Genomic DNA, 19,540 nt, shown 5'->3' on the forward strand with positions numbered 1-19,540 from the left:
TTGATTTCCGAATGACATGCGGAATTTGCTTTCATCCGAAAAAAGTACTTTGGACCACTGAGCAACAGTCCAGTGCTGCTTCTCTGTAGCCCAGGTCAGGCGCTTCTGCCGCTGTTTCTGGTTCAAAAGTAGCTTGACCTGGGGAATGCAGCACCTGTAGCCCATTTTCTGCACACGCCTGTGCACGGTGGCTCTGGATGTTTCTACTCCAGACTCAGTCCACTGCTTCCGCAGGTCCCCTAAGGTCTGGAATCGGCCCTTCTCCACAATCTTCCTCAGGGTCCGGTCACCTCTTCTTGTTGTGCAGCGTTTTCTCCCACACTTTTTCCTTCCCACAGACTTCCCACTGAGGTGCCTTGATACAGCACTCTGGGAACAGCCTATTTGTTCAGAAATGTCTTTCTGTGTCTTACCCTCTTGCTTGAGGGTGTCAATAGTGGCCTTCTGGACAGCAGTCAGGTCGGCAGTCTTACCCATGATTGGGGTTTTGAGTGATGAACCAGGCTGGGAGTTTTAAAGGCCTCAGGAATCTTTTGCAGGTGTTTAGAGTTAACTCGTTGATTCCGATGATTAGGTTCATAGCTCGTTTAGAGACCCTTTTAATGATATGCTAATTTTGTGAGATAGGAATTTTGGGTTTTCATGAGCTGTATGCCAAAATCATCCGTATTAAGACAATAAAAGACCTGAAATATTTCAGTTAGTGTGCAATGAATCTAAAATATATGAATGTTAAATTTTCATCATGACATTATGGAAAATAATGAACTTTATCACAATATGCTAATATTTTGAGAAGGACCTGTATATATATAGAATATATATAGAGATAATACAATTCTTTGTGTGTATATATGTATACATATATACACTACTGGTCAAAAGTTTTAGAAACACTTTCTCACTTAATAGGTCTCTTTTTTCATGACTATTTACATTATAGATTCTCAGCAAAGGCAACAAAACTATGAATGAACACACATAGAATTATGTAATAAACAAAAAGTGAGACAACTCTAAAAAAAATTGTATTTTAGATTCTTCAAAATAGCCACCCTTGCTTTAATTGCTGCTTTGCTCTCTTGGCATTCTCTCCATGAGCTTCATGAGGTGGTCACCTGAAATGGTTTCCCGAAGAGTCTTGAAAGAACCTATCAGAGGTTCATTGAGAGACGGCCAAAGTTTAATACTTCAGTCATCTCAGCATCGGCGGTTACTTTAAGGATTCTAAAAAAAGGCCTAACAACGTTTGCTACATAATTTCATATGTGTTCTTTCACATTTATTTTTCAACATACAATTGTAATGAATTTGGGGATTTCATCATTTACAGTCCATAATATCATCAAAAGAATCTGGAGAAATCTCTGCATGTAATAATTAAGGTTGAAAAGCAACATTGACTGCATGTGACCTTCAATCCATCATGAGGCACTGCATTAAAAACCAACATCATTCTGTAAGAGATATTATCATGGGCAAGGAACACTTTGGGAAAACCATTGTCAATTAACACAGTTTGTTGCTACATCTACAAGTGTAAGTTAAAACTAACATGTAAAGCAAAAGCCATATATCAACAAAAGAAGCCGCCAACAACCGAAGCCGCCAATTTCCCAGGGCCCAAGCTCTTCTCTGGGCCTAAGCTTATCTGACGCAAAGTGGAAAAGTGTGCTGTGGTCCGACAAGTCAACATTTCAAATTGTTTCTGGAAATCATGGATGTCGTGTCCTTTGGGCCAAAGGGGAAAAGGACAATCCAGACTGTTATCAGCGCAGTGTTCAATAGCCAGTATCCATGTTAGTGCTTCACAGATGTAACTTGCACATCTGAGGCACCATTAATGCTGGAGAGTACATACAGGTTTTGGAGCAACATATGCCGTCATCCAAGCCACATTTTTTGCAGGGACGTCCCTGCTTATTTCAGCAAATGATGCCGAGCCACATTCTGCACGTGTTATAACAGCATGCCTTTGTAGTAAAAGAGCGCGGATACTAGACTGGCCTGCCTGCAGTATAGACCTGTCACCCATTGAAAACGTGTGACATCATGGAGCGTAAAATACGACAACAGAGACCATGGACTGCTGAGCAACTGAAGTTATAAACCAGTATCTCAAGCTTTGAATATGTCACAGAGCCCTTTTCAATCCATCATCCAAAAAATGGAAAGAGGATGACAAAACCGTGAACCCACCAAGATATTGCCGTCCACATATATTGCGGGTTTGGCAAGGACAGGATTACCAAAAAAGAGCAGCCACGAGTTCCATAACACGTACCTCTGGAAGAGCTGCAGAGATCAGGTGGGAGAATCTGTTAACATTTTAACAATTAGTTCTGCATTCCACAAATCTGGCCATTATGAAACAGTGACATAAAGAAAGCCATAAGAAGACATGTTTGAAGTTTACCTCAAGCTATATAGAGGACACAGCAATGTGGAAGAATGAGCTCTGCTCTGAAAGAATCAAAATTTTACTTTTTGGCTTACATGCTAGGAAGTAAATAAGTATGTTTATTTATAAAGGACCCTTTACAGGTAAAATCCACAAAGTATCAAATTATCTATCAGAAAACAATTAAGAATTGTGGGGATGCTTTTCTTTAAGAAGACAGAGAAGCTGGTGAGAGTTTTCAGGAAGTTTGATGGAACTGCAAACAGGTCAATAATGAGAGAAAACCCTTTTAGAGATTGAAGAAGACAAAAAAGGGGCAGAGGTTCACCTTCCTGCAGGACAATGACCCTCAACATACAGCAAGCGCTATAATAGAATGGTTAAGATCAAAGCTTGTTTATGTGTTTAGAGATCAGATCTAAATCAAATTGAGAAACTGAACATGAAATTGATGTTTACAGATCCCTTTTCACCTGATTGAGTTGTGGTTTTCACAAAGTTGAAGGAGCAAAAATGCCAGTCTCCAGATGTGGTAGAGAAGCTAGTAGAGATGTACCCCCGAAGACCTGTACCTATAATTTCTGTGTAAAGTGGTTCTACAAAAGCTCAGGGACAATAAATACAAATGCACTCCACACTTTTCAGATGATTTTTTGTAAAAGGTTTGTAAGCTATTTGTCATTATCCTTCCACTTCACCATTATGCAGCACTGGTCTATTACAAAAAAACAAAAAAAAAAAACAAATGAATAAAATACACTGAGGTTTGTGGCTGTAACCTTACAAAATGTGAAAGAGTTCAGGTGGAATGAATACCTTTGCAAGACCCTATAAATATTGAAATAATAACAAACGTGCTAACATTTGTGCCTCAATGCTTTCCCATATTACATTTTTCTGTATGTAGTGTGTTTTGTTATCACAGATATCTAAAGTGGAGGTGCTTGTCTAACTTTAGCAGGCTCAGCGCTGCCTTTTGACCCACTCTGTTTGCGTTGGTTGGGCACAGGAATTTGTGTTAACCTCTCGTGCCCACTGCCAGCCTGCCTGGCACCACCAGATTTATTTTTGTTCTTTACAAATTGAACCCTTGCTTCATCTTTATTGACACGTTCCACCACTGAAGGAAACCTGATTGCATCCCAGAAGCAAATTTCTCCCCTGATTTCCTGCAGAAATTAAAAGAATAGTTCACATTTTTCTGAAATGTTGTTCCAATAAATCTCACGAGCAAACAGTAGCTCACCTGCAGTAGACCAAGCTTTATTTTTAGTTTGTCAGCCAGTTAGACAAAGGTGATTTTGTATTTTCTTAAAACATCTTTGAACTTAAATAACTTAAATGGCATTTTATGCAAATATTAATTTATAAACTTGTTTTTGAACATGGATGTTTATGGTTCTTTATAATAAATACTGTCGTAGGTCGGAGTTTTGACAGTAACTCTCCACGTTAGATGGTCAACAACTTAAAGATTTCTTCTTTTGTTTTCCATTTTATTAAACTTACAGGTTTTAAATCATCAAAAAAAAAAATGTCAATATCAGACAAAGATAACCTGAGTAAATACAAACTGCAGTTTTCAAGTAGGATTTCGATTAGGAAAAAAACCTGTCCAAACCAACTTGGCCCTTTGTAAAAGGTAGTTGTCCTCCCTGGTTAAATTACAAGTTAGCTGTAATTAACCTATTTTTTTTTTTTTAGAAAAACTGAGTTCAATTTTACTAGCCACAACCCAGACCTGTAGAATCAAGAAATCATCTAAATAGTACAACAAAAAGAACATAAAATAATTTCAAAATGGAACATATAATGCCCAGATCTGAAAAATTGAAAGAACCAAAAGAAATCACCATCATTTATGGATCCATGAATTTTGCTCTCTACCAGAAGATCCTATAGGAGAATCCTGATGAGAAGGAAAAGCATTTTGTGACCTTATGCACAAGGGTACTTGGGTTATGCTGCAGGGAAATGATCTGAAACACACCAGGAAGAAAAAACAAAAAACACTACTTGCTCATTGATCTAAAGAAGGCTTGAGGGCAGGTGTTGGTGCCAAAGGTGGCACAACCAGGTTAAGGAAGCAATTACACATAAGGCCAGAATCGTTTAGATAGCTTCTTTTGCTTAATAAAAAACAAATTAAATTTATTTGACAACAGAATTTTGTATTAACTCAGATTATCTTTGTCTGATATTAAAATTTGTTTGGCAATCTGAAACATTGAAGTGTGACAAAAAAGCAGAAATAGAAATCTGTTAAGAGGCTAAATACTTTTTCACAGCTTACCTTTTGAAAGTTGGAGTTAAGTTGGGCATTTGTGATTTAAACCCAGCCAAAGGATTTTGAAGGAGAATTTAGGTTTAGAGACTGAGATAACCCTAGAAGAAGGTGATGTTGTGTCTGGTTAACCAATTCTGCATTGATTTAGTCATTTATTTTTTGACCCAATAACAACCCATTTTCTGTTTTCTGGCAGAGTCAACTAGATATTTAATAATATACTCTGAATAGTTCTCAAGGCCCACAGCATCACAGATCCATCAACTTATCAGTGGGCACAAGGTTTTCTCACATATTCATTCATTGTTTTATGCCAAACCCACCTGGAGTGTTTGCTGCCGGAAAGTGTAATCTTTGACTCATCTGTCCACAGCACACAATTCCAGGTGTAGTCTAGCATTTAGCAAACTTGACATGTTTGTGTTTATGATTTTAGGATAGAAATTGGTTTTTTTTTCCGTCATACCTTCCACGCAACTTGTTGGCTTGCTGTTGGCATCAACAGTTCTTTAAAATGGAAATATTGTATTCCAATTTCTAAATAATGTCAGTGCGAGATTGTGTTAAATACTAATTTACATTAAGGATTTTAACACAGAGATGCCAACGCGTGTGGATGATGGTGCTGCGTGTTAATAACAATCAGATGATCATTGATGCAAGTCACAAAAGAAACATAACAGAAGCTCATACCCAAAGGTCTTAAAATGTGTTCATTTATTATTTAAAAAATGACATCAAATATAAAGTATATTTTGATGTAAAATCATTTCTTCTCAGGAAAAAAATTAGTCTTGTGATTTGTAGTTTGCACCACGAGAAGCTTGGATAAAACATTACAATACCTGTGAACAGAGAGAGCTCCATGTTTAGGAAGCAGGGGGTAACAAAATAAAATGTGATGGTACAGAAATGTGACCCTGGTTCTGCGCTGACTGGTAGAGGCGCGATGGCTGGGTGTGCATGGAGGGAAGTGATGTTGTGGGAGGTTCACTGTCCTTAAGGGCCAATGAACATGGATGACCTGAATGCCAAACTGACACGGTTTTGCCCAAAGGGTGCGGAGGTTGGCAACAGAAGGAAACAGTTCTTTAAGAAGAAAACATTCATTAGTGATTATAGTCCCCAAAAATACACTGAATCATATAGACTGTGCTGTGCAATCGGTGAGTCACTGAATTCTTCATAAGAAAAACTACTTTGGATCAGCTTATTATTCTTTCATAGATAAATATGTTTTATTTTTAAGTACTGTACAGATGTCTAGTCAGATATGAAGCTGGCCAGGAAACATTACTAATAATAAAAATAATAATAATAATATATAAAAAGACACGTACAAATATTAGGGAGCGAATAGCTTAAAGTTTTCTGTTTGTTCCTCCCCTTGCATCAAGTCTTTGAATAGATGGGATATAGCACCAACAGGCTTGTTGGAAGTTGCCACCATCTGAGCGTGTTAAGTCGATGTGGTGCTACTGAGCTACTGGGCAGGCTCTCTTCAGCTGTCTCTCCACATTTCAAGTCTGTGCACAGGATGTGGAAGAGCATGGGGCAGGAAGCTGCACGGAGAGGCCTGCACCACCTCTGTAAGACCCCCTGCCATGTGTGTGAATGCCTTTTTGGTGCTGCGTCCACCTTGTGGAGATTTTTTGGCATGCAATCACACAAGCATTTTTTCAAAGAAACAAAAGCGCCAACAATAAAAACAAAGGAGAAAAAATAGATGCACTGAATGGAAAAAAAAACTCCAAGGGGCTGTTTATGTTTGCTGCCAGAAGACCTGGTTTACACGACAGTCCAAACGTTTTAAACCACCCTCATTTGCTTCATAGTTAGCCTCCAAGACTTTCCTGCAATGTGTTTTAAAGTAGTGTTGATCATTTTTCCAGGTTCTCTCGGTTTTTATTTATACTTGTTTTCTTTATACTTGTTTGGTCATATTACCAGTTGACATTGTTTTGCATAAACCAGCAACTTCCTATTTAGGAGAACAATCTTTCAACTGTAAAGCAAAGTGGTGAAAGAGTTATGATTTAAGTTACGTTAGCTGAAACAAACACTGAGCAGATTTCAGGCAGATTGGACCTATCCAAATGTCATAGAGACAACCTATTTTAATTGCTGTTGTACAATCTATGAAAAATTAAAAAAACGAAGTGAAAAAGTGAGTTTTTCAGGTGTTATCGAAGACTGTTATGTGAAACCATGCATCATTCCTATGCTTTTCAATAAGCAGCAGGTGCTCTCTTCTCCATTTCAAAGAACCCACAGTTGGCCAAGTGTTTCTAGAGCAATCCCTCCCAACCGCAGTCTGAGATAGAGGTCTTAACCTGTCCATATTCAGACTCCGAGTCACTTATTACACCACTGATGCAAAAAAAGTTCATTCTTAGTTCAAAACATATTTAAGGTATATTTAACCACTTTCTGTCACTCCCACAGCATTATTCTGCTACAGTGTCACCGATAGTTACATGCGCATGGCCATTGAGCAAATTTGTCTTTTCTAATGTCTTTGAGGGATTCATCACTACTTTCACAACAGCAAACACCCACTTTTCCCTTCCTAAGTAGCTTGTAAAACTGCAAAATTAAAAAGAAAAAGCCTGTGAACATAGCTAAAACATTATTAGGCTAAAGGTTTGAAAGGTTTTCTTGAAACAATTTTAGTTGCTATGATTTGTAACATACAAATTATTATAGGCCTCAACGTGCTTGTTTCTAATATTCAGCGGAAACGGAGTCCACATAGATACGTCTCAAACAGAGGTGCATCCATTTCACTCCACCAAAACTCAGTATAATACTGGTGGAGAGGTGCAAAAATTTGTTTTCACAACATATCTGTTAATGACCAAACTGGATTCTTAGCATCGTTCTTTAAAGAATCGCCTATATAATCATTCCTCTGAGGTTTTATAAATATTGTGTATGTTATTTATATAAAACAAATGGTAGCTTACATGGGCAGGGGAACATTCATGCAACTTTACTGACCTTTCAAAATTCTAACATTTAATTAAAATAAAAACTTTTAAAAAATGGAACAAATGCAAAATGGTCCTTAATTACCCTATTTTGGCACTGAGGTGTTGAACATTTTAACATCAAAGTATTTTACGAGATATCACACACACAATACATTATAGTGGTGAAGACTGGACATACAAATTGTTAAATTTCAAAGAAAAACTTCAAAAAGGCCCTCAGAAGGCCTGGAGAACTGCTAATCAAAGACTATATCTGTCTGCCTGGAAGTAAAAACAAATAAAGGGGTACTTTAAAGCTTTTTCAGAGAACTGCAGCTTAAATTTGTAAATTAACATTCATTCTGTTTTCTCAGTGGAATATTTTTGTTTTCTAATATTACACTGTTACGTTTGGCATTACCATGGAAAGGTACGCAGACACAGATAGGTCCAATTGTCTTTAACTGCATATATTGGTGAAGTGCAGGGCAGCTAAAGTGCTATAAGTGCTTGTGCTTGAAGCATAGGGGGCAGCTGGCACCTGTGGCAGAGCAAAACAGTCACACCTGACTCGACCCGTAAAGAAAAGAAAAAAAAAAAATAGAAACAAGCCAACACCATGCTGCACCACTGACAGGAAGAGGTGGGAAAAGGGATCAGGATCAGGCACATAGGTAGAAAGAGGACAAGCTGATGATAATAGCGTGTGGTTAAGGACTGGAAGACCTCAGAGCTGAAAGAACAATGAGAGAGAAGGACGAACAAAAAACGCAGTCTGAGAAAACAGTTAATTCCAAAACAGCACTCAAAAGGAAAAACTGGGATGGAAAATCAATATCATGTGTAAACATGCAAGCAGAATTTAGGTAGATTGTAACTTCCACTTTTACCAGGAAACCATCCTAAATCAGGTTTTCCATAAAGTTTCTAATTAGCAAACTAGCGTCCTAATGCACTCATGAGAACTAATGTGATTAACTTAGAAGGCTTTTCCGTTTAGTGAACATCCACCAATTAGGTTGGGGAGGTATTTTGAATGTCCTTTCCTCAGAATCTAGTTAAACAGAGCATGCAATACCTTACATCTTTGCAGGAGGTCTTCTGATCTACCTTTTTATTCTAGAATTGTCTTAGAAATCAAGAACTGTATCATGCCATGGATGCAAGTTTGCAAAATTAAAAAAAATGTTTGCAGAAATTGTGAAACAAAAGCTGCATTCTGCAATAATGGAAGCTGTAAACTTTGCAAGTCTCAACATTTTAAACAGTTTTACTGCAATGGGAACTGAAGAGACAGAAAGAAAAGGGAGGCATTACAAGATTTTAAGGCACTTTAACTCCAACCCATTTACCCTGTACATCAGCGACAAACAGCAAAAAGGCAGCAAAAGAAAAGCAAAACAAAGGAGGACAATGTGCTACATAAAAACCTCTGCCATTCCATACACCTTGCATTATATAATGGACCCTGAGCCAGAAGGTGTTGTCTTTTTCTGCATTGTTTGAAGGAGCAGGGTTTAAGGAAGAACAGCTGTTTTGGGAAAGCATGCTTTCACACAACATCTCGCACAGACAAGCAGCTGTGAAAACGTAAGTTATGCAGGCGCTCATGGATTAAAAGACAAACAAACCTTGCGGTTACACACTTACAACATACACACACATGATAGATCGGTGTTGGTGTGACTGTTTTGGAGGGGGGCGGGGGTCACAGTCATAAACAAGTCCTCTTTAAAGTGAGTGGGAAAGTCCCTCCTTCCTCTCCCTCTTTAAGAATAGTGCAGATGATATGATTCTTTTCTTTCCTCCTGTTCTGTCTCAGCTTAATTGTTTTTTAATATATTTTAAAGAAAGGATGAAGGTTCCTTAAGCATGGGACAGATAGCTGTAAAGGACAGGAGGGTGTGCGCAACCCCCTCCCCCTAACCCCTGTCCTTCCCCCACCCCTGAAATGGGACCTGAAACCAAAGGTCCAAAGTTCCTTCAAATGTTTACATCAATCTATATGCCAGAACAAAAACAGGCCCTTGTTCTTTTCCCCTTTTTTCTTTCATTCCCTCTCTTCGTTTCCCCCTTTTTTGTGCTGTTTTCCTCCTCTGTCTCTCCATCCATGCGCTGTCTCATCTGTCCTCCCCCTCATTTACTCTCCAGGTGATAGCATTTCGTCTTGCCCTGCTTGTCATCATAGCCTGGGAGAGGCTGCCCGTATTTGTCCACGCACCAACAAAAGCCTCGGTTCCTGCCTTTGGATGGACGGCACTGCAGACAAAAAATAGCAAACAAACAACCATGGAAAAATTAGAAAGCCTTTTGTGCTGTTTGTTTTTACAAAACCTGATGATAAACAAGATATCTTTCCCCCTTAGGGAACAGTTACCATAACCTGAAAACTATTTATAGCAGCTGAACATCTTTTTACATATTGCCACATTACCATGAACTTCAGCATATTTTATTAGGATTTTATGATTTTAGACTAACACAAAGAAGAACATTGTGAAGTGGAACAAAAAAATTACATAGATTTGAAAAAAAAAAAAAAAAAAAAAAAACAGAAAATTGTGGCATTTGTATTGAGCTCCATTTAAAAACTTTGGAGTATGTCTCTACTACAAAGTTTTGCCCATTCATCTTTGCAGAATTGCTCAAGTTTAGTCAGATTGGATGGAAAATGTATTTGAACATGAGTTTTCAATCAATTGATTTTGGTCTGGACTTTGACAGAGCCCTTTAACACATGAATCTGTTTTGAGCTAAAGAGTCCATTTGAGCTCTGGTTGAATATTTAGGGTCCCCCTTTGTCCCTGTCTCGAGTCTGTTGCAGCCTCTTCAATATTGCCCTGAGTTTAACTCCATCCATCTTTCCATCAAAACTGTCCAGCTTCCTTGTCCCTGCTGTTCAGACCTAGATTTTCACCGCATATAGTGTTTGCATGTAGGTCAAAAGTTCAAAATTAGTTTTATATGACCAGAACACCTTCTTCCACATGTTTGCCCGATCCCCTAAATAGCTTGTGGCAAGCTTTAATGTGTCATCTTATGGTTTTCATCTTGTCACTCACCTATTAAAGCAACGATTTATGGAGTGCACAACTAATACGTGTCCCAACAAATTCTCACAGCTAAGCAGTCAAGCTATGCAGCTCCTCCAAAGGTACCATGTGCCTCTTGGCTACTTCTCGGAGTAATGCTGTAGCGATCTTACTGTTTAGGGTTATCTGCCGTTATGCCAAACCTCTTTCGTTTTTATTGAATGGTTCATTGAACAGTGGTCTGTTAGAAATTTGAAGTTTGGGACTTGTTTTAACTTAATACTGTTGGTATACTAATGGTCTCTAGAAAACATTTGAGGCTCTCAAAGAGCAGTTGTATTTATACTGAGATTGAATTGCATACAGATGGGCTCTGCAGTTGCTTGCACTGAATTTCAGAGTGAATTTCAAATGTACCCCACACCTAGTTTGGCAAAACCATGTATTATTTTTTTTCGCATCCACGATTATTCACTGCTTTATGGTTGTTAACACAAACCACATAAAAACATATTAAAGTTTGTGGTTGTAACATGACAAATTGTGGAAAAGTCCAAGTGGGATGCACACTTTTATAAGGCACTGTGAAAATAGGAAAATAACGTTAAACCTCTCTCTCTTTCTCTCTCTCTCTGACACTGTAAGAAATTGTGAGATATATGCAGGAATGTTTTATATAAATTCAGACTCTTATTTTTATGATGAATTTCAGCTGTAATGCCTCAGCAGAACTCCAAAAAGGCAAACATCCCATCGATCACGGTGAGAGGAATGCCTTGCTGCCTGTGACCATCTCTGAATTTTTATGTGCGGGAACGTTTAGAGATAAACAGCACAGGCGATGCAGCTGTGTGCTTGCTGAGAGATACGGGAATTAATTTTTTGGGAGCAGAGTGTGGGGGAGCTTCACTCTGGCATCTATATGAGGCCGCTGTGCTGCAGAGTTTGTCCGATTTAGCCTCTGCTGAGGAGTTTACTTGGTGGAGAACAGATTAATTCTGATAGAGAGGGATTGGGAGTGAGGGAGTGAGAACCCTCGAGTGTGAAGGTAAACATGAAGTTGGTAAAATATTTGCCAAGGCCAGCTGGAGGGCTGCAGGGAAAGCATTGCTGCTATTCTGGGAAGCTGGCAGATACTCAAATCTCATCTGGGGCTGATTATTCCCTGCGTGTGCACGAGGGCTCACATAAACATGCACCAGCAAACATGTAGGCTGCACACAAACATGATTTGTAAGGACTCTGCACAGACATACCTCCCACCTGCTCACACACATGTCTGCAGTAATATCAGATGTCCCACAGGGGGCCGAGCTTTGTAGGGTGCCAACTTTATGAGCTTCATTTGGGTTGCATGTGAAGCGACATGATCAGTCGAGTCAGGATTAAACTTTGACTCACTTTATTCCTCCTGCAATCTCCTACTGTGTACGGGAAGGAGACCAGCCAGGACAGAGTTTCGTCAGTAAGTAATTACAGTATCCAACAAAAAGACCAGTCGGCTGGGATTGGATGCGCATGTCTTCCAGGACCGCTTTGGTGGAAAAAATTTAGATCTTGACTCCCCAGCAGAATGAGAGACAGTGTAATGTCCTTCCTAAAGATCCCACACAGTTTTGATATCAAAATACCATGAACAGTTCTACAGTTCCCAATCTATGGAACTGTAGATTGGGAACTTTTTAAAGTGTTTTTAAAGAATAAAAAGAAACACTTTAAATTCAATACAGATACTTATAAAGGAGTCAGGCTTGTAATAGGGAAATGGACAGATGGACGGAAACTGAGGAAAAAAAATCCACAAACAATATTCATGCTAATGACAACTGGCAATGTCAAAAATGCAAAAACTGAAAACAATTTCCCTGTATGACTGCTATGTTGATAATATTACAATTTAATATGTTTGGTGTTGTCAGTCTTTCTAAACAAGCTTTAAAATTTTATCAATTTCTACTATGTATCACAAACATAAAAGGCATTATAAAAACATAGAAAGAGATCATTAACAACTGAGCATAAATTAACTAATTTCATAATGTGATATTGGAAATATGAAGTGCATCTATGTAAGTACCGATATGGACTCTAACTTCTTACTTGATGCGCAATATAAGGATGAAGCAACCAATAGAAACAACCATGATATATAAAAAGAAAAACATGGGATTGCATCTTGTAAACCTGTAGCTCTATCCATGAATGTGCTTCCAACTGACACTTGCAGCTTAACAGCGTCCTTTTCATGTCAGTAATTATTGTGCGCCTTTAGCTTCTAGAGACAAATTAACAGCTTTAAATAATGAATTGTCTTTTACACGATGAGTAACCCATAACTAAGCATGTTTCTTGTTACGATTGTTATGAAGTTTCTTTGTTTCAGAGTAAGGACATCCAAAGAAAGTTTCCATCACCAAGAAAGTGTTCTGCATGCATGTTTGTTAGATCTGGTTGCAAATGCCCCTAAATTATAGTCATGAATTGGCACAACGTCTCCTCATACTCTGATGCAGGCAGACAGACAAGCTTTAGAGTTTGACCAGGTGTCTGTTTCCAGCATTCACGCGCAGCCTAAGTGCATGATCAAAGGCAGCTTTATAGAGGTAGACCCCTATTAAAATACCTCACCAAAAACTACTGCAGGAGTCTGGGGAGCGAATATGCCGCCCAACATGCCGTGTTCTTACACTCCAGAACCATTAGCAGATTTTGTGCAGAAAACCTTTTTCCTACTAACAATTGCCCTCCTCTTTAGCTGTCTCATTTGCACTTTTTCCTGCCTCGTCTTACGCCTCCCCTTACTGTGCCATCTTCTAACTCTGTGGACAGCTTCTATTTTAGCCTTGACCCAGCAGACGAGACTGCAGAGACAAGCTTAACATTGTGTTCCTGTGTTCTGGTAAATGATGATAGAGTCCTTCATGTGCATGGACTGTGTGTATACGTGTGTGTGTGTGTGTTTGCAAACAAGGGTTAAAAAGCCAAGAGAAAGGCGAAAGGGAGAAGAAGAGCAAAATGTGCATATGTGTGTTCCACTGTTGCTTGGCTACCTTTGAATTTCTGCTCAGTCTCTCTTTCATCCGTGAACTATTAGCAGTCATCTCAAGCAATCCTTTATTTACTGGTCTGTCACACACAAACAAATTGACACTGAAATACTGTGAAATAAACTCTTTTAGGAGCCTTATTTTCATGTTTTTGAAAGATAAAATGTGTTTTTACAACATATTTAACTTTTATGAAAATCATCTCACTTTGGCAGTATGCACCTGAAGAGCTTAAATGGTTATGCAGCTATGTTGACAGTTCTTTGGAATAAAATTGTATTCCCCATTATCAAAAGTAAGTGCAAATTAAACACAAACGAAAACAGAACTATTTGAAATAAAGATAGCAGACTCAGAAAGACTCAGCAGAGACGCCCAAACGTCCCTCTCCCCAGCCACCTCCTCCAGCTCCTCCAGGGGGAGCCCAAGGCGTTCCCAGGCCAGCCGAGAGACAGTCTCTCCAGCGTGTCCTGGGCCATCCACTGGGCCTCCTCCCGGTGGGACGTGCCTGGAACACCTCCCGAAGAAGGCGTCCAGGAGGCATCTGATATAGATGCCCGAGCCACCTCAACTGGCTCCTGTCAATGTGGAGGAGCAGCGGCTCTACTCCGAGCCCCTCCTGAATGGCCGAGCTCCTCACCCTATCTCTAAGGGAGTGCCCGGCCACCCTACGGAGGAAGCTCATTTCAGCCGCTTGCATCCAGGATCTCGTTTTTTCGGTCATGACCCAAAGTTCATGACCTTAGATGAGGGTAGGAACATAGACCAACCGGTAAATCGAGAGCTTCGCTTTTTGGCTCAGCTCTCTCTTCACCACAACGGACCGGCACAGTGACTCCATTACTGTGGCAGCTGCACCGATCCGTCTGTCGATCTCCCGCTCCGTTCTTCCCTCACTCATGAAGATAATTGAACGCCGCCACTTGAGGGAGAAACTCCCCTCCAACCTGAAGAGGACAAGCCACCCTTTTCCGGTCGAGAACCATGGCCTTGGACTTGGAGGAGCTTACCTTAATCCCAGCTGCTTCACACTCGGCTGCGAACCGCCCCAGCACATGTTGTAGGTCTTGGCTAGAGGGGGCCAGCAGGACCGTGTCATCTGCAAAAAGAAGAGACGAAATCCACTGGTCCCCAAACCAGACCCCCTCCGGCCCTTGGCTACGCTTAGAAATCCTGTCCATAAAAGTTATGAACAGGACCGGTGACAAAGGGCAGCCCTGCCGAAGTCCAACATCCACCGGGAACAGGTCCAACTTAGTGCCAGCAATGCGGACCAAACCCCTGCTCCACTTGTACAAAGACCGGATGGCCCCTTATAAAGGGCCCCCGATTCCATACTCCTGGAGCCCTCCCCACAGGGCACCACGAGGGACACAGTCGAATGCCTTCTCCAGGTCCACAAAACACATGTGGACCGGTTGGGCAAACTACCATGAACCCTTAAGTACCCTGTAGAGGGTATAGAGCTGGTCCAGTGTTCCACAGCTGGGATGAAAACCACACTGCTCCTTCTGAAGCCGAGGTTCAACTATCGGCCGGACCCTCCTCTCCAATACCCTGCCGTAGGCCTTACCAGGGAGGCTGAGGAGTGTGATCCCCCTGTAGTTGGAACACACCCTCCGGTCACCCTTCTTATGAAGGGGGACCACCACCCAGGTCTGCCTGTCCAGAGGCACTGTCCCCGACCGCCACGCAATGTTGAAGAGGCGTGTCAACCATGACAGCCCTACTACATCCAGAGATTTGAGGTACTCAGGGCAGATCTCATCCACACCCAAAGCCCTGCCACCGCAGAGCTTTTTAAACACCTCGGTTACTACAGCCTAGGTGATGAAAGAGTTTAACGCCGAGTCCCCAGCCTCTGTTTCCACCAGGGAATGCGTGATGGTAGGATTGAGGAGATCCTCGAAGTACTCCTTCCACCGCCTGATAATGTCCCCAGTCGAGGTCAGCAGCCTCTTCTCTCACTGTAAACAGTGTTGGCGAAGCACTGCTTCCCCGTCCTGAGGCGCCGGACGGTTGGCCAGAATCGCTTCAAGGCCAACTGGTAGTCCTTCTCCATGGCCTCACCGAACTCCTCCCAAGCCTGCGTTTTTGCCTCTGCCACATCCCGGGCCGCGGCACGCTAGGCCTCACGGTACCTGTCAGCTGCCACAGGAGTCCCACAAGCCAACCACAGCCGACAGGAATCCTTCTTCAGCTTGACAGTGTCCCTTAATGCCGGTGTCCACCACCGGGTTTGGGGATTGCCGCTGCGACAGGCACCGCAGACCTTACGGCCGCACCTACGGGCAGCAGCATCGACAATAGATGCAGAGAACATGGTCCACTCGGACTCAATGTCTCCAACATACCCCGGAATCTAATCATAGCTCTCCTGGAGGTGGGAGTTGAATACATCCCTGGCCGAGGGCTCGTTCCCAGCAGACCCTCGCTATGCACTTGGGCCTGCAAAGTCTGTCTGGCTTTCTCCTCTTCCAGCAGATCCAACTCACCACTAGGTGGTGATCAGTGGACAGCTCTGCACCTTTCTTCACCCGAGTGTCCAAAACATGCGGCCGAAGGTCTGACGATACGACAACAATGTCGATCATCGACCTCCTGCCTAGGGTGTCCTGGTGCCAAGTGCACTGATGGACACCCTTATGTTTAAACATGGTGTTCATTATGGACAATCCGTGACTTGCACAGAAGTCCAGTAATGAAACACCACACGGATTCAGATCAGTGAGGCCATTCCTCCCGATCACGCCTCTCCAGGTGTCACTGTCGTTTCCCACGCGGGCGTTGAAATCCCCCAGCAGAATAATGGAGTCCTCGGGAGGGGCACTATCCAGCACCCCCGACAGGGACGCCAAGAAGGCTGGGTACTCCACACTACCGCCCGGCCTGTAGGCCAAAACGACAGTCAGAGACCTGTCCCCAACCCAAAGGTTGCGACCCTCTCACCCACTGGGCTAAACCCCAACACGAGACGGCTGAGCTGGGGGCAACAAGCAAACCCACCCCAGCTCGCTGCCTCTTCCAGTGGCCCACTCCAAAGTAGAAGAGAGTCCAGCCCCTCTCGAGGAGATGGGTTCCAGAGCCCACGCTGTGCGTGGAGGTGAGCCCGACTTTTTCTAGTCGATATCTCGGACCTGCCGCATAAGCTAGGGCTCCTTCCCCCCAAGTGAGGTGACATTCCACGTCCCTAGAGCCAACCTAAACATCCAGGGATCGGGCCGCCGAGGTCTCCACCTTCGTCCGCCGCCCAATCCTCTTTGCACCGGTCCCTCACGATTCCCCCTGCAGGTGGTGGGCCCACTGGGGGATGGCCTCTCCTTCAGGGCTTGGTCCGGCCGGGTCCTGCAAGGAGGAACCCAGCCACCAGGCGCTCTCTGATGGGTCCCGATCCCAGGCCTGGCTCCAGGGTGGGACCCCGGCTCCGCCGTACCGGGCGGCGTCACGTGCCTTGTTTGTGTGGTCCTCATGAGAGTGTCTTGAACTGCTCTTAGTTTGACCCGTCACCCAGAGCCTTTTTGCCATGGGAGACCCTATAAGGGGCATTTAAGCCCCAGACAACATAGCCTCTAGAATCATTTGGGCACTCAAACCCCTCCACCATGTTAAGGTGGCGGTTCAATGACGGGCTTTCAAATATGGCTAAGACAATTATGCTATGAACCTAACGAAATGTATATCTGGGTTAAGTATTTTTGAAAACAACAAATATGACAAACAAATACAGTATAAAAATGTTGCATGGACCACATAGAGTAATATAAGAGTTTCTTCTGCCTTTGCTTTATCAGGTACTGCTAAAAAGCTTATTCTAATACCAGATCAAGATTATCCAAGTAAAAACCAAATGCAGTTCACAAATGTATTAATGAAACAAGCTTTCCAAACTAAACTGATTCAAAGTGAAAAAGAAATCACTACTCCTCTTAATACATGAATTAATTTTCAATAGCAATATACAGGTCGTTCTCAAAATATTAGCATATTGTGATAAAGTTCATTATTTTCCATAATGTAATGATGTAAATTTAACATTCATATATTTTAGATTCATTGCACACTAACTGAAATATTTCAGGTCTTTTATTGTCTTAATATGGATGATTTTTGCATACAGCTCATGAAAACCCAAAATTCCTATCTCACAAAATTAGCATATCATTAAAATTGTCTCTAAACGAGCTATGAACCTAATCATCTGAATCAACGAGTTAACTCTAAACACTTGCAAAAGATTCCTGAGGCCTTTAAAACTCCCAGCCTGGTTCATCACTCAAAACCCCAATCATGGGTAAGACTGCCGACCGGACTGCTGTCCAGAAGGCCACTATTGACACCCTCAAGCAAGAGGGTAAGACACAGAAAGAAATTTCTGAACGAATAGGCTGTTCCCAGAGTGCTGTATCAAGGCACCTCAGTGGGACGTCTGTGGGAAGGAAAAAGTGTGGCAGAAAACGCTGCACAACGAGAAGAGGTGACCGGACCCTGAGGAAGATTGTGGAGAAGGGCCGATTCCAGACCTTGGGGGACCTGCGGAAGCAGTGGACTGAGTCTGGAGTAGAAACATCCAGAGCCACCGTGCACAGGCGTGTGCAGGAAATGGGCTGCAGGTGCCGCATTCCCCAGGTAAAGCCACTTTTGAGCCAGAAACAGCGGCAGAAGCGCCTGACCTGGGCTACAGAGAAGCAGCACTGGACTGTTGCTCAGTGGTCCAAAGTACTTTTTTCGGATGAAAGCAAATTCTGCATGTCATTCGGAAATCAAGGTGCCAGAGTCTGGAGGAAGACAGGGGAGAAGGAAATGCCAAAATGCCAGAAGTCCAGTGTCAAGTACCCACAGTCAGTGATGGTCTGGGGTGCCGTGTCAGCTGCTGGTGTTGGTCCACTGTGTTTTATCAAGGGCAGGGTCAATGCAGCTACCTATCAGGAGATTTTGGAGCACTTCATGCTTCCATCTGCTGAAAAGCTTTATGGAGATGAAGATTTCATTTTTCAGCACGACCTGGCACCTGCTCACAGTGCCAAAACCACTGGTAAATGGTTTACTGACCATGGTATCACTGTGCTCAATTGGCCTGCCAACTCTCCTGACCTGAACCCCATAGAGAATCTGTGGGATATTGTGAAGAGAACGTTGAGAGACTCAAGACCCAACACTCTGGATGAGCTAAAGGCCGCTATCGAAGCATCCTGGGCCTCCATAAGACCTCAGCAGTGCCACAGGCTGATTTCCTCCATGCCACGCCGCATTGAAGCAGTCATTTCTGCAAAAGGATTCCCGACCAAGTATTGAGTGCATAACTGTACATGATTATTTGAAGGTTGACGTTTTTTGTATTAAAAACACTTTTCTTTTATTGGTTGGATGAAATATGCTAATTTTGTGAGATAGGAATTTTGGGTTTTCATGAGCTGTATGCCAAAATCATCCGTATTAAGACAATAAAAGACCTGAAATATTTCAGTTAGTGTGCAATGAATCTAAAATATATGAATGTTAAATTTTTATCATGACATTATGGAAAATAATGAACTTTATCACAATATGCTAATATTTTGAGAAGGACCTGTAATTTTGGAAAGCTTTGTTTTCACTAGCCACACCCTGGCCTGATTACTGCCAAATCTATCAAGAACTTAATTAAATAGAACCCGTCTGACAATATGATGTAGGCTAAACAATCTCAAAAAGCGGCACATCATGGCCTGATCTAAAGAAAGATGACAAAAAAGTAATTGCCCACTATCAGTTTAGAAAGGGTTACATAGCCAAACTGAGAGTCACTATCAACAAATGAAGAA

At 42.0% G+C, this 19,540-nt stretch overlaps 1 protein-coding gene across 1 annotated transcript in view; it reads right to left on the reverse strand.

Annotated features, from left to right (window-relative positions):
- Positions 1 to 5,388: 5,388 nt before the first annotated feature.
- Positions 5,389 to 19,540, reverse strand: part of LOC124874155 (insulin-like growth factor-binding protein 3) — a 35,525-nt gene continuing 21,373 nt past the window's right edge. The window contains exon 4 of the mRNA XM_047375394.1: positions 5,389 to 9,919. Coding sequence (XP_047231350.1) covers positions 9,797 to 9,919 — 123 coding nt within the window. The 3' untranslated portion in view covers positions 5,389 to 9,796. The remainder of the gene's footprint in view (positions 9,920 to 19,540) is intronic.

The sequence above is a fragment of the Girardinichthys multiradiatus genome, chromosome 9, assembly GCF_021462225.1.
Source record: "Girardinichthys multiradiatus isolate DD_20200921_A chromosome 9, DD_fGirMul_XY1, whole genome shotgun sequence".
Classification (NCBI taxonomy): Eukaryota; Metazoa; Chordata; class Actinopteri; order Cyprinodontiformes; family Goodeidae; genus Girardinichthys; species Girardinichthys multiradiatus.